At 41.5% G+C, this 15,553-nt stretch overlaps 2 protein-coding genes across 4 annotated transcripts in view; one reads left to right on the forward strand and one right to left on the reverse strand.

Annotated features, from left to right (window-relative positions):
• The first annotated feature begins 281 nt into the window (after positions 1-281).
• On the forward strand, positions 282-6,903 carry tmem41aa (transmembrane protein 41aa). The gene is made up of 5 exons (XM_085765359.1): positions 282-552; positions 1,316-1,466; positions 2,202-2,363; positions 3,239-3,377; positions 5,724-6,903. The coding sequence occupies exons 1-5, from the start codon at positions 398-400 to the stop codon at positions 5,942-5,944; spliced, it is 828 nt and encodes a 275-aa protein (XP_085621485.1). The 5' UTR covers positions 282-397; the 3' UTR covers positions 5,945-6,903.
• A 3,423-nt stretch (positions 6,904-10,326) lies between these two features.
• Positions 10,327-15,553, reverse strand: part of igf2bp2a (insulin-like growth factor 2 mRNA binding protein 2a) — a 47,461-nt gene continuing 42,234 nt past the window's right edge. For 2 of the 3 annotated variants that reach the window (XM_085765356.1, XM_085765357.1), the window contains exons 11-16: positions 15,393-15,461; positions 14,527-14,649; positions 13,977-14,051; positions 13,642-13,773; positions 12,999-13,112; positions 11,251-12,138 (exon numbers count right to left, since the gene is read on the reverse strand). In XM_085765356.1, coding sequence (XP_085621482.1) covers positions 12,040-12,138; positions 12,999-13,112; positions 13,642-13,773; positions 13,977-14,051; positions 14,527-14,649; positions 15,393-15,461 — 612 coding nt within the window. In that variant the 3' untranslated portion in view covers positions 11,251-12,039. Of the gene's footprint in view, positions 12,139-12,998; positions 13,113-13,641; positions 13,774-13,976; positions 14,052-14,526; positions 14,650-15,392; positions 15,462-15,553 lie in introns of all 3 variants that reach the window. The other variant, XM_085765358.1, reaches the window with a different exon arrangement.

Below are 15,553 nucleotides of genomic sequence, written 5' to 3' on the forward strand. Positions count from 1 at the left end.
CAAAGAAAACAAATAAAAAAATACATAAATGCATGGGTACATCAATAAACATACAAATAATGACTATCAGAGAAAGGATTTAGCCTACATAATTTTCTAAAAAATCTTATTTACACTTATGGTTGTTTAACATATCGATTGATTTCAATGGGGAATTGAGTTCTAGCCAGGCATTAAGTTTTTTTTAAGGTAACGAATAGAAAACTGAAGCATTATAGCAATATTTCTTAAAATAAAAATAAAAATAAAGTCTGTCGACAGGCGGAAGTGACGTCGCTGCAGCGGTGGACCGGCCCGTTGTTTCTTTCCGTTGTTCTGGCTGACAACAACAACAACAACCGGGAGCCGAGGTAGGCGGAGGTGTGCGAGGCTGCGAGCTCAGAGAGGAAGAGGAACCATGCGCTCGCTCGTCGGCCTGGCCGCCGTGGTGGTGGTCGCCACCTTGTACCTGTACTCTCTGTCCCTCCACCTGCCCGCCGCCCCGCCGCGACGTCCGCGCGCTGCTGCCGGAGAGGAAGGAGGGCACGAGGACAGCGCGGAGGAAAGCAGCAGGTGACCGCCCCGGTGTTAGCGGCACAAGATACAAATGCTCTGTATTTGATACGTAGCCTATAGGGTCTCTAGCTACAGTGTTTATGTTGCACGCTGCTCTGTAACGTTAGTATGTTAAGATGATTAGTGTCCTCACACAACACAACACTACAAAACCAGAAACACCAGTTACAGTGATAGTGCTGCTGCTGTGTACCAGGAACATACTGTACCAAGGAGTGACTTGTTAACACATCACAAACAGAGATTTTTTGTGTGATATCTTCAGTTTTGTTAGTCTTCTGCAAATATACAACAACAACAATGATGATGATTAAATTGAGAAAGCAAACATAACCATGCTACCATCAATCTCTTATTGCTGATGGATATGTTGCTCTGAATAGATAAAACACAATCTAATTACATTGTGGTTTGAGCTTACATAAATCCCTCACTTAAGTGATTAAAGAATCTTTGAGTCAATAAACAAAAGAAAAATGTGGGGGAAAAAATTTAATTTAGCCCAGCTTATAGTGACAAGGAAATAGAAAATTATTAGTTTTTTTCTATATATTAAATATTTAAATCATTAGTTGTCAAGCAAATATTGATCGTCTTTTTAATTCAACTAAACATTCTCCTCTCTAATAAACAATTACATCTAAATAAAATGACTTGAGTACTTTGGAGCTCCCAGTATCAGCATGCTTTAATTAACTAACAGTGCTGACTGTTCACAGTAATACATGATCTGGTGTTTGTTACTTGGTGAATCCTGCAGGTTGAAATTCCCGTCAGACTTGGAGGAACTGAGGGAACTGGCTGAGCTGCTACAGTTTTACAAGACGGAGCACACTGCGTACGTCCTGCTTCTCTTCTGCAGCGCATATCTGTACAAGCAGTCCTTTGCCATTCCTGGATCCTCGTTCCTGGTAAGAAAAAAAAAATCTCAGATGTTTTTCTGTTTATGTTGGATGACAATGATGTTGAATAAAACATTTGAAAATGGATTAAAATTTGCTTTAAAAACTGTCATGCTTGGAAGGTGTAAATTAATTTAGGTTTGGATGAGAGACGCACATAAAGGAAAACAGAAGAGACTTGGTTTGCATGTGGGAGGTTTTCTTCTTTAAAGAGGACACACTGCAGAGCAGAGGATAAAAATATTCTTCTTCTGCAAACAACAAAGGAACGTCAGATTTGCTTTTGTGTGACAGCCAGTCAGTGTAATGCTTTCTAAGTACATGAGTTCACACCTGGCATGAAACCATATCTCCACGTGTGTCTGTAGAGCCCACTTGTGATCATCAGATCTTACTTTCCCGCTCTAGATGCAATTAAACGCGTTCCTCATTTCTGTTTGCAAAGACTAAATGTGTTGTTTTTAGCCCGTCTGATTATGACAGACGCCAGATGGGTGTGTTGTCATTGGGCAAATCATTGTGTGGCACACGGCTCTGCCACGGTTTAATAAGGTTTAAGCCTTTTGAAATAGTCAATTAACAAAAAGGAAGATCATTATGTGACAGTGTTGATAGTGACACCGCAAATATACATATGGGAAACACTATGAGAAGTGCAAATGTCTGAACAGGATGTGTGCCAGAGCTGATCATTACACACATATCGACGATGTGTATTGACACGGGTCTTTGTTTTTTGTCCAGAACATTCTTGCAGGAGCTATATTTGGACCATATGAAGGACTGCTGCTCGCCTGCGTGCTCACCACCGTGGGCTCCACCATGTGCTACCTCCTGTCCCAGGCCTTCGGGAAACGCTACATCGTGAACCTCTTCCCCGATAAAGTCTCCATGCTACAGAGGAAGGTGCGTTTATGACACTATGATGTGAACAACCAATTCAAGGCAACTAGTACAGAATTGTATTTCTAAACTCATGAGGCACTGACACACAAGAGTTTAATAAATCTCAAGATGAAACTGTTCTGCCAGGTGTGGAGGTGTTCTGCATAGAGAGAGAAAAGATCTGCATATTGCTGATGGTGCATACAGTATTAATACACTGCACTACAGGCCTGCATGTTAATGCTAATTTGTTCAAGTAAAGTAAAGTAAAGAGTAAAAAGACAAATGTGATCTGAGATGAGCACGGTGAGATGTAAACCACTCTGATCTCAGCTCTGCCTCACTAGCAACAAAATACACTATTCATGTTAAATACATCTTATTACAACAGGACCTAGAGGCAATACATCTAAACAAAATCCTCTAACTATTGGCTAGGGATTGGATTTTCCAACTCTTAATCCTGATGTTCCTAATGAAAACAGTTGTGACTGTTTTTAAAACCTCCTATTACATTTGAATATTGGTTTGAGCCTTCACAGGTTTATCACCTCCCTAAGGTCGTAATAATAAAAACCTCATGATTTCATAGTAATAATAACATCCGTGTTACACTTTGTTTTGTACTGACTGTAAATGGAGGTAATATTATTTATCAGCAAAGTGAAACCACAGGTGTTGTACAGTTTTTCTCACTATGACAAAACAAAATCATGTTTCTTTTCACAGTTCTGTTAATAAACCACACAGCTCGTTATAGCGTTTACTGTCATCGCACGTTGGATTTTGTTTGTGAAACGGTGTGACATCAAATTGACAGCCAAGAGAGAAATATCAAAAGAGACACATAAACTCCCCTTCATGAATTCTTGTTTAACATCTCTTGTCTCTCCCAGGTCGAGGAGAACCAGGACTGTCTGTTCTTCTTTCTGCTTTTCCTGAGATTCTTTCCCATGACACCCAACTGGTTTCTGAACATGTCAGCCCCGATTGTAAACATCCCCATCACCTTCTTCTTCTGCTCGGTGTTCATTGGTAAGCATGCGTGGATCACCTAGCTGACGGCCTGTCAGAGCTGTCAGCAGACGATGTGGTGAGACTCCCTCTCCACACTCCTCACACTGTACATATGCACTGACGGAATAAAAGAAGACTTACTGCCATTCACGCTTTATACTTGGTACCTCAGATCTGAAGAATCAAAATAACTTAAAATAACTTATTTTATAATAGGTTTCATACCAATTCAGTGGCGGCTGGTGGTCAAATTAGTTGGGTGGGCTAATAAATAAATTATACCCATTAAATGGTTAACACAGCTAAAAGTTAGGGTTATCCCATCTCACAAAAGTATAGCAACTAACTAGGCCTACACACTGCATTAAGTAAGGGTCTAGTCCAAAACAAACAAAAAAAACTTCACCTGGTTATCTCACACATACACACACAGTCTATCTCTCTCTCTCTCCCTCTCTCACGCACGCACGCACACACACACAGACGCACGCACACACACACACACACACACACACTTACACACACGCACGCACGCACGCACGCACGCACACACCCGACGATATTGCTCAATTAAAAAATAAATAAATAAATAAAAAAGACGATATATGCAGCTCATATCGACGGCCTTTCTGGTCTGTTATCGCCATGTCATTTAAGTCTGGTGCTCCCGGTGAGTTTAGAAACTAGATTCTCCACTTCGTTCATGTTAGCAAAGACAGTTTAGAGCAGTAAAGTATGCTAATGCTACCTGTGATGCTAGCGCCTAGCGCCGCTGTTTCCTGTCTTCTCCCTCCCACAACAACACAACTTTTCCTCCGGTTCCTGTCATTGGTCTGAAAACAGCGGTGTTGGGCTAAATGAAATTAGCCCCAATGACAAGTAAACCAAGGGGGCGGGACATGACGCCTGTCAATCACTGACCCTGCGTCAGCCCCCTGCTGATTGGTCAGAACCGCTCGGCCTGTGGGCTGAATGAAATTAGCCCCAACAGTCGGTGAATGGCGAGGGCGGGACATGGCACCTGTCAATCATCCACAGTCGGAAAATGAATGAGAGCAGACTCGGTGAGCTCGGGCTGATTAAAATTAGCCCATTTAGAGATATCCTGTGTTTTTCTTGAAACTATTTAATATTGTTGCCAGTTCCGATTTTACTAAGACTTAGAACAATCTTTTGTATGTTATTTAGAGAATATAATATAGGCTATATATAATATTTTTTCCTCATCTTTTGTTGTGTAATGCAGGGAGGGCTTAGCCCCACTAGCCCATTGATACCAGCCGTCACTGTACCAATTAGTGATTACTTAAAGTGATACGCCAACATTTTTTTTTCATGTCTTGCCTCACTCCCGAGTCCATGACAAGCAGATAGACACCATCCTTTCGACTGCGTACAGTAACAAGGAAGATAGAGCCGTATCGCCCGTAATTAGCTTAGCTCAAACGCTGGAAGTGTATAGGAAGGGTTAGCCTGCCTGCTACCTGAGCCGAAATCAGCAGTCAGAAGCTGATTTCATTTTAGCTCTAAACTCTGTAAATATATCACTTTATCAACATTTCAAACATTTTTAGGCGAGAAAGTAGCCGTTTAGATCAGCAGTGTGTCGTTAATTTGTCTAAATACCAGCTGTTTACAATTTTGTTTGGACGAATTCTGCGCTACTCAAGCTAGCCGCTGTGACCAACGCACTTCCGGTTACTTTCACAAAATAAAACACCCGTTGCCCTTAACATACAGAAAACCATGACGATAGAATTTGTGCTTTTACTTTGAAATAGGAAGCTAACCTACCCTCGATGTAGCTAGCTTGAACCAAAATAAACCGTCTTTGCTTGAGCCCTCCGTTTTGACCGATCTAGTCCCGTTACCGGCATTTGACCGCTCAAGATGCCTTACCGGAGAGTTTTGTCAGCTCTGAGATGAAGATCGGTCCGTTTAGAGTTGCTGAAGAGTGTCTTTGATGACTTTAGGTGGAGGCAGGCTAACACTACCTATACACTTCCAGCGTTTGAGCTAAGCTAATTACGGGCGATACGGGCTCTCCCTCGTTACTGCACGCACAGTCGAAAGGATGGTGTCTATCTGCTTGTCATGGACTCGGGAGTGAGGCAAGACACACAAAAAAAAGTTGGCATCCCTTTAATATTTGTCATGTCCTTTTCAGATTCTGACGTGGACCCACTAGTCTGCTGTGCTGTCATTGTGTGACATATGAGACAGAAATTCTAGCTTTTTGTCACATTAAATCAATTGATCATTTTTCCAGTTTCAGTGCATCAAATTCACACCACAACACCAAAGTGTTTGTCTCCGTGCTTTCACAAAGACTCACCGCAGTTTGTTTTCGGTTTGCTTTCACAGGTCTCCTGCCGTACAACTTCATCTGTGTCCAGACGGGCGTCATGCTGTCCGAAGTGTCGTCGCTGGATGACCTGTTCTCGTGGGAGCGGCTGCTGCAGCTGCTGGCCATCGCCTGCGTGGCTCTGCTGCCCAGCGCCCTCATCCGCCGCTACAGTCAGAGGCGGCTCAAACTGGACGTCCCGTCACAGAACGGAGTGATCACAGATAAGAAGAGCCTTTGATTTGTTCTGGACATGACGTTGTTGTGTTGTGTTTCGATGTGCACTGCCTTCATAAGTGAATGTACATGAAGTGGAGACGCAGAACAATCTTTGTGCGTACGTGTGTGTGTGTGTGTGTGTGTGTCTTTTATCTGGAGTGCTTTATTTCTCTGGGGCCACCTGGACATGGAAAAGGGACTTTAAAAAAACACGAGACTGTCACAGCAACATTTGAAACTGTGATGCCAGATGTTGGTGTTTCTGTATCACAACTGCATCTGTATATATGAATGTACAGAGAGGGATTTTAAGGAAAATTTACTTTTAAACTTTTACACAGTGCGAGTGTCCAAAGTGCCTGTCATGCAGATATCAACTTGAACTTCTACCTCCAGTGTGGACATGGGGACAGGTATAAATATTTAAAGCTATGAAAAGCCTGCCTGTGTTTGTGCTGGCTGGATGGTTCAGGTGATTATCGTTGTTGACTTTGTGTAAACAATGTTATTTGTAACTGAAATGCCATTTACAGCATATATTGTACAATTTGAGGTTGTATTTGACAATCACATTTTACAATTTCAGCATTAATTTTAAGTATGTGGGGATTTTTTTCCAACTATTTTTCAACTCTGAACCAAGTTTTTCCAGTTTGTATAGTGTAATTTAGAGACCAGTATTCGAAGGACCAGATCATCAAAGTGTGACTTGATAATGAGCTGGTTTCTTATGTGAAAGTGAACGTGCAGTTAAATCAGACAATGTGAGGCCTCGGTTAACCCAAGCCTTAGTATTTCCTCAGATGAAGATGTAAAATGTTGTCTCTGAAAATCTGTTTGATATGTTAATTCTTTAAAAATATAATTCAGTTTGTCTGTGACATTTACAATGTGTCAAATCACAAATGATGCAATGCTTTATTTCAGACGTGGAGAAAAAAAACAACTTTGAATCAATAAAACAGAAAACATGTGAAAACCAAAATTTTCTTTCAAATATTCTTTATTGCTCAGATCCAGGTTGCTCAGCAATACAGTTCACTCACAACTCAAAACAACAGCATGGCTGTTACCAGAAAGGCATGGATCCACAAGATGTGTTAAAATGGATCATATGTCTTGTCCAGCGCACAGTCACTAATTACCTTGAGGTGTTTGGGACCTTTTGGCCCGTGGGTAATGTAGGACTTGAGGATTTTGACCTACTGAGGAAACAAAAGGAATTTCCCAAATGGTGAAATGCAGTTAAGAAATGGATCCATGTAAAACCACTACTGAAAGTCTAGTGCTATATAAAGTGTAATACATACTGGATCACCTACAACAGTCTCATGCGATGCTTTGTGTTTTCTCATTGAACAAGAAGATGGGACAAAAAAAAAAAAAAACACTGCTGTGGTTCTGCATACATCTGACCAGACTTAACTAAATTCTTCCTCAGCTAATCTGTTTTTTGGATGGTTGTTAAATGCCCACTTTGCTGTTCATTCCCAAAGTCAGAATAATTGTAATCAATTTTTCTTAAATCATCAGACCTGGATACTCTGTCCCTCCTGCTTATCAAACAGTCACATCTACTTGCATTTTTTTTTCCTTTTGCCCTTCTGATATCCAAATATGTTGAAAACCCTAGCTAGAATATTTTTTAACCACATTTTAACAGCTAGTATTATTGGTAGTGATCTAACAGGAATGAATATTAAAGCAAAGAATCCCAAATACTGCTCCAGACATACTGCATTATTAAAATCAGTGTAACTGACGAGAAAACCAGATCAACAGAAAACAAGGTAAAAGCCTAAACTATCCAACCACCGTGTGATATGACTAACAACACTGTACACTGTCCTCAGTGATGTGTGTAGCTGTGGTTTTCTGGTAATGAATATTAATGTCTAGCAACACCCCACAAAACCTAGAAACAACTATCCTTGGAAGTTAAAAAAAAAAAAAAAAAAAAGGTTACTACCCTCTTGACAAGTTCACCTCAGATTGCGGTCGCCTCTCACAAGGTGTCTCCGCAACCATTTAACACCACAGCCAAAATCGAACCAGCCAGAGGGAAACCTGCGCTGTGATAAAGAGCCAAAAACACAAGAGAGACAGAGGTCTGGAGAGTTCCTCCGTATTGCAAAGAAAAGAGCCCCAACTTCAAAACTGCTCTTAAAAAACAAACAAACTACTACTCCTGACAATCAAGCAAACCATGACAGACAAACTACAATTTTCCAGTGCTACTGTGAAAAGCCGTTTCCTCCTCCTCCTCCTCCTCCTCCTCCTCCTCTTCCTCCTCCTTGACATGCCCTACTACAGTGAAGCAGACCACCACAGGAGTCACGCCTTCGGGGTAGAAGTAGAAGCACCGTACTGCATTCATGTGGGTAAGGTCAGGGTATTTTAATCAGGTCTGGTGAGCTATTGTAATTAGTATGAGGTACTGTACCGGCTGTGGAGAGGCTCGCTGAATCAGCCTCAGGCATTGTGTGAGTTTCATAGACCTTTATGATTTATTATTATCTTTGTTTTATTTTATTTTATTATTTTTTACGCACTGCTAGTTTGTGTTCGCTGGGACAAAAATGATCCACCTTATCTGATGACAAGAGTCTGCGCTCCAAAAGTAAAAATCAGCTCTCAACAGTCAAAAGAACCCCAAAGACAAAACACTAACTTTCACTATGTCATTCATTTATTTAATACTTTTGCCCTACATTGGTTTTAGTAACTAAAAGTCAGCCTTGGATTCTGAGAGGTAATTCTGAAATGTACAGCACAAAAAAAAAAATCAAAAAAATAATAATAATATTGGTAGACTGATGAGAAAAGCGTTTAGAGGTCATTTTTGAGGGAAGCTGTGACGCTCTAAGCTTCTCTCACCATTTCGCACAATGCAGGTGCAGACTGGTAAGTGTTATAGAGAGACGATGCATTTAAGTGACTCTATTGTACATGTTTTACAGATATACAGTTATCTTGTCGTACACAGTGACATTTCAACGACTAGAGTTGTTCTACATTCTCTACACAGAAGACTAGGGTTTTACACCATGTTCAAAAAGTCCTGTCAGTGTATTTTTGCAGCTTTGTGTTTTCTTCAAATCAACCCCAGAGTATGCTGTTATCAAATAGAGCTGGTAAGATTGAGTTGGGTTGTTATAAAATGCTTTTTTTTTTCACAAGTGAATAAACTTCATTGTTTTTTTGTGTGTTTGTTTTGTTTTTGTTTTTTTTGTTGTTTTTCTTTTTTTAAGTCTCAAAAAACCTGGAGGTACAGTTGGGAAAAACAGGAGGTACAGTTGGTTAGTTTCTGTTTCTATCAACCGATTTGTAATAATTTCTTTTTCCTTTTTTTTATGTCTTTCGTTGATGGTGAAATCAGTACACAACATCCACATTCAGAACCACTTCGGACAGGTATGTACCCCTTAGATCCTGCTCTTCATTCCTTACTAGCAGAAAAAAAAAATCGACTTGGAAATCCTTTGACATGTATCATTAAGAGGTTGTTTGGCGTCCAGGCAAAGACAGTCCAACAGAGTTGACTACGGTTTACAAAGTTTCACTAGTCAGCTGGACCTGAAGAGCTTAGAGATTACTGTAGATCTTTTTCTCTTGATCTAGTTTTTTTTTTTTTTTTCATAAAAAAAAAAATTAAAAACGCTCAAAATGATCAACAAGGTTAACAAGGCATACAAAATGTGGAAAAAGGGGAAATGAAAGATTGGACTGAGGTACCCTGAAGCCTGAGGTAGATCACAATACTGACATGCGCACTGTTCACATCATGACCAATGTTAGCAAGGTCGTTCACTTTACTGTTCTCCTATTTTTTCAGGTTTTTATTTATATTATTATTCATAGTCTAGTTTTTCAAGAAAATAAACACTTCCCTTCAAAATAATATGGCAGTGTCCCACTGAGGAAAAAAAGAAAAGGACTTTGTTTTCTTTTTGTTTCTTATCAATAGCTCTCATCACAAAATAGGAAAAAAATAGATTCATAAATATTACTCTCTCTTTTTATATATATATACAGACACACACATGCGCACACGCACACACACATACACACACACGGAGGAAGCTGTGCGTATTGGCAATAACCTTGCGTCTGGAAGATGAAGCCGATGGGTGATGTCTGAAAGGTGACAAAATAAGGCAACAAGCTTCAATGGTCTCCAAAGTAAAGCACAAAGGGGACACCAGGACCTGCGTGTCCAGCATGCTCGCGTAGAGCAGGTAGGCCAGCTCGCCAAAATAAAAGAGCAAAAAAAAAAAAGAAAAGCAAGAAAGAAAAAGAAACTCAAGTGAGGATGAAAAGAAAAGAGCGCGAGTGAGAATGACAATCTGTGTGTCTGTGCCTCTGGCCTGGCCCTGCTGGACACGGCAGGGGCGATATTTTCTAAAAAAGGCTGCATATTGTACATTCACAGCTGTCATGCCGTTTTTTAGAAAGCTCCCTGACAAGAGAGGGTTAAAGCCAAACGCGGCTGCGGTCACGTTTGCGGTTGTGTGTGTACCACAGGTCATACAGTGCCTCCCTATATGCCCCCCCCCCCCCTCCCCTTCCCACCCACTCACCCACCCCTAAAATTTTTCCTCACTGCCACTCCACACACCACAGGTCTGCACCCCTAACCCCCCCCCTACCCCACCATCACCCACTATTTTCTCCCCATAACCACCATCCACCCCGGCCCACCCGCCCCACCCACGACCCCTTTTCTGGGCCCTCAGCTCACATTTTGTGCTGGCCCTTGTGACGTCCTCATAAGGCCGAATGTGTGGCAGTGCACATTCAAAAACAACCGGTTGCCTGTTAACAAGCAAAGGTGCACCTCTTTAGTCTATTTTCTTCATCTTTTTTTTTTTTTTTTTTAAAAAGACGTCAATTTTAGCTCTGATCGTCAAGTCGAACGCCTTTAGAGGCATCATTTTGATTTATTTTTAATACATCAGGACAAGGATGAATGTAGATATAGTCGTACAGCATGGGAGAGTGATACCAGCTGACTGGTCCAAAAAAAAAAGAAAAATCCCTCGGTGGCTTTTAACCTCTGTTGAGCGAAAGTGGCAGTCAGTTCAATGTTATCAAAAGGCTACAGAAACAAAAGTGTTTCTTGACAACAAATATTTTAACCCTATAAAAAAAAAAGAAAAAAGGAAACACGATGCCAGATGAGAGAGAGTGATGAGAAAGTGAAGAAGAGATTAGCAGAAAAGAAAGAAATAAAAAGAAGTAAGTGTAGCATCAGGTATGAATGGTGAGAGACATTTCAAAGGGACGTTATCTTTTGCGTTGGCACACACACAGGCTTGTTACAAAGACTCAGAACCATTCACCATATTTACTTATAGGGGTTTTCTTTTCTTTCTTTTTTTTTGATTTCAGTGATCTAAAGTGTGAACAAACAGGGGAAACTCCTTTGTGTGGCTGCCATAGCCCAATCAATGTCAGGAACAAGCAAAATATTTAAAAAATGCACCAAGTCGTACTGCCATTTTGATAGAAAATAACAGTGCATACTCTCAGTGTTTATCTATATACTTTTCTACTCTGTATTAATACTGCTAAGGATATTTAATCTTGCAATCTGAATATCTCAAACTCTTGTAAGAGAAGGTCCATTGTCACTCGCTCTCATTCTAACCAAAATATCAATCACAATGTCTTTATATGCTCATGTTAATACAGTTGCTTTATCCATTTGTTAGGCCTATGTTAGTCCAACTAAAGAGATAACGTTATGCAGGGCGACATACTATTTCTTGTTAACCTTTGTTTGACTGTCAAGTCAACAGTTCCCAATTCTCTGCCATTTCCATCTTTCTTGTTGATTTTTTTTTTTTTTTTTTTTTGGTCTTTTCTTTTTGTCGTATTGTATCAGTATGGTTTCTCCCACTCTATCTGCTCTCACAGGGCTGGCAGTGCACACAATGCCCTCAGCCTTTGGCTCTCACTTGTCTCCCCCCTAGTAAAGTTCTTTGGTTTTGATCCCGGTGCTGCTGGTCTGCCCTGCATGTCCCCCTTGGCCTTCACCTTTGTCTGGGTAGGTCTCTGTCCGTTTTGGGAGGGCTACATTCATTGGCTGGCGCCCACTGAAGCCGCCCTTGCTGGTCACTTGGAGTGGTGCGGTGACACGGCGGCGCCCTGCTGGTGTTTCTGTTCCTGCTGTTTGACCTGCTGTATGATCTCCCGGATCTTCCTCTGTGCAGTCTGTTGCAAAGACACACACACGTAGGATGGGCTGTTAGCCGAGTGGTGACACAAGACACACAAGGTGTCACAGGAAAAGAGGAGACAGTAAAGAACCACCACAATGCTAGACAAACAAAACAATATTTCAATTAAATGTTCAATGTGAACATCTATTTTCTACATGTAAATATATCTGAAAACAAACTATAGACACTGATACATAGATGACTGTCCAGTTTATATGAACTGCACAGGTAGTACATTACTATTATAGTATTATAATTCTCAATATACATTTGGACAGCAGTACAAAATGGAAACCTCTATATGTAAACTGGACACAAAAAAAATTAATCTAATAATTTGGGGAGGGGGTTTTCACTAACAAGTAATATGACAAACATAGGCATCAACAGTCACCGGACAAAACGAGGCCACACTTTGTGTAACTTTTAACCATGTAATAATACAGTCTTCGTCAGCAGATAAAAGATGTCCAGTTGCCATGGAGACAGATCTGAAAACTAAAGAGCTATTGTGATTTCCCTGCATCCCTCTCCATGACAACAGAGCAAACTGCACCTGCTGATTAAGACCATGTGATGTGTGTAAAAGCAGAAATAAGTGAGTGAGTGAGTTCTTGAGTTGTGAAAATAATATTTGTGTCTGTGCCTTTACTACTAGCCCGACCCCAAACAATCACATGTTATAAAACAATATACGTACATTATACATCATTCCTGTTGAACTACATCTTTATTTCTATTTCAGCTGATTCTTGCTGCACAGACCTTTCCCCAGGTTTTATTAACAGATGCGTGCTATGCATCTGTTTGCCCACATAATAACGAGCGCAGTTGTTCATTTCTCGTTCGTACCTGGCTGGCAAAGAAATGCCCACTGATTTTCACAAAGACCTCGTCGTTCTCATCTGGAGTTTGGTCCCGCGGTACGATGACCTCTGCACTCGTAAGGTTCTGAAGCTCGTTTACCTGAAACACAGACGCAGACATCAGAGGTTGTCGTCTTCTTCCCTGAATGTCACCTGCAGCCTCAATCACAAAACACCGTGACGTCACTGACTGAGAGACGAGGTATCAAATGATGGTCGACTGTGTCTGATGAAACCAGACAAAGGAGGTGCTTCGTCATGTGAAGTAGGAGCACGATTACTGTTCATTTATTTAATACATTCAGTCTTTTCTGAATATAAATAAGGTTGCTGAGTTACTTTTTTTTTCATGACCACAGTTCAAACTACAGTATCCTCAATGACCATGAAAAAATAAAAAGCTGAACAAAGAACAACTGCTCCTCTCTGCTGACTAACAGTCAAAGATTTTGAAGTCTGTGGCCTATATGTAAAAAAAAAGCAAAAAAAAAAAGCACATAAATAATAATGGACATAACCATTAAAAAGTCCAAGTGCAATTTCATTAATTTCCACAGGTAGTAAGTCGGAAATGCAACTGTTGTTTCAAACCCTGACCCTCATTTAGTTCAATTACAATGTCTACTAACCGTCTTGCCTCCTTTACCGATGACCCTGCCAGCTGCAGTTGAGGGAACCTTGATGTGCGTCTCCAGTTTGACCTCCTCCTTCGCTGAGAAGAAGTTCTCCTCTTTCAGCTTGCCAAATATCCGACCTTGGGCCTGGAATACAGAGGAGGGTATGAGGCAAGGAGAGACTGGGGAAAATGGGGACACACAGTGATCCACTGCTGTTTACTAGAATACTGTACAGGGCAAATAAATGATTTTAGATTCATATTTGTGAATTTTTAACACAGCATTGTCTTCCAGATTGTCAGAATGAGACCATGCCATCTTCCTGCACACATTCATAGTGTTGTTACCTTAAACTGAGCCTCTGGAGTTCCAGTAATGATAACCATCCTCTCAGTGACCTCTGGGTTCTCGGCTGGGGCGATCTGACATACACGACATAGAGATGGGTTATGGAGACAATAGAGGAGTAAATCTGGATAAAAGTTGTTGCTCTCGTTCCGTGGCACTTCAATGCCAACCAATGAATCATCTGAGAAGCCTTAAAGTTCCCAAGAAAAGCATGTATTGCCTGTGATTACGTTAGTAGGACGCATTGAGCAGCTGTTCCGCCTCTCCAGACGGAGCTTCGGGGGCTTTCTGAATTGCTAACTTCACTAGTCATCTCCTTTTTCTCCTTTGTTTTTGACCATAAATAACCAACATCCTCAGCTGTGGCGCTGCTGACTCAGCCGGCGCTCACCAAGTTAATGACCTCAAGGCTCGACGCGAAACTCTGAAGAATGCGAAGCACGTGTAACTTGTGTTTGTGGTCTCGCCTCTCGACGGCGGAAAACGCCCACCCACCCACTCCTCCTCTTCCTCCTCCTCCTCCTCCTCACTGACACTGAAAAAACTCACCTTGATTGAAGCTCCAGCGAAGTGGGCGAGTTGTTTGATGTGCTGGCCCTTCTTGCCGATCAGGGCCCCGACTGCCTGAGTTGGAATAAAGAGGTAGACGACCTCCTGTTCTGGAGCCTGTTGCTGGAGAATGAAAGAGAGACCGCAGGGAAAAACAATATTTTACTACACTTCAACTAAACTCTCCTGCTGATGGCGGCGGAGAAAAACATTTAAAAGTACTCTAAATAGCTACAGACATTCTGATTTGACTTGTCAGATACTTGAAGAGCAGCCGAAAAAACGATGACACCACATGCAAGGAAAAGCTAAACTGAGCTCTCTGTGAGGGTTTTCTCTCTCTGGGTAAACATCCCGCTCTGGCCGAGTCTGAATGGAATATTTCCTATTAGGGCAGATGGTTGCTCTATGTTTTTGTTTTTCTTAGCATGGTAACACTCATGTAGTCGAGGTTTATAAAGTGAATTTTTACGAGCCACAACTCTGGGGCTGAAAAGTCCCCTTCCAGAAATATTTGTGGTGTTCTGGTGACTGGGCGATGGGATGCAGGAATGCCAGACCCGCTGTCCGACACAGACGCTGACTGAGAGGTTGCAACAGTCTGTCATTTACAGTACGTCCCAATTGGTCCTATGTCTTCCCTTATTTATCGTTTCTTGTGGCAGGTTTCAAGGAAGTGGGTGGATTTTTATACTGCTACATCCCAAGTGTGAGGCTTTGCCAAAGCTTCTTCTGTGTGTGGTGGTTTTACAATGCCATCGACTAGTACAATAATTATCTAGTAGCACAGAAAGACAAGAAATGAGCCGGAAAGTCTCTGATCACCAAGGCAACACTGACTGTAGTGCAGATTTTAGGCAACATACTGAGTGCTGGTGGGTGATGGCACTTGCTGGAGGAACCCCGTACAGGCCACTGAGATGTGAAGAGTGACTCTGAAAGTGAAGTGACAAGCAGGACGATCAGATGACGCATAAACACTCACAGGCACACACACTCTGAAAGACACACAAGTCGGGCTCTCACC

This window comes from Trachurus japonicus, chromosome 21, assembly GCF_045865225.1.
Source record: "Trachurus japonicus isolate A0001 chromosome 21, Traja_1.0".
In the NCBI taxonomy this organism is placed as follows: Eukaryota; Metazoa; Chordata; class Actinopteri; order Carangiformes; family Carangidae; genus Trachurus; species Trachurus japonicus.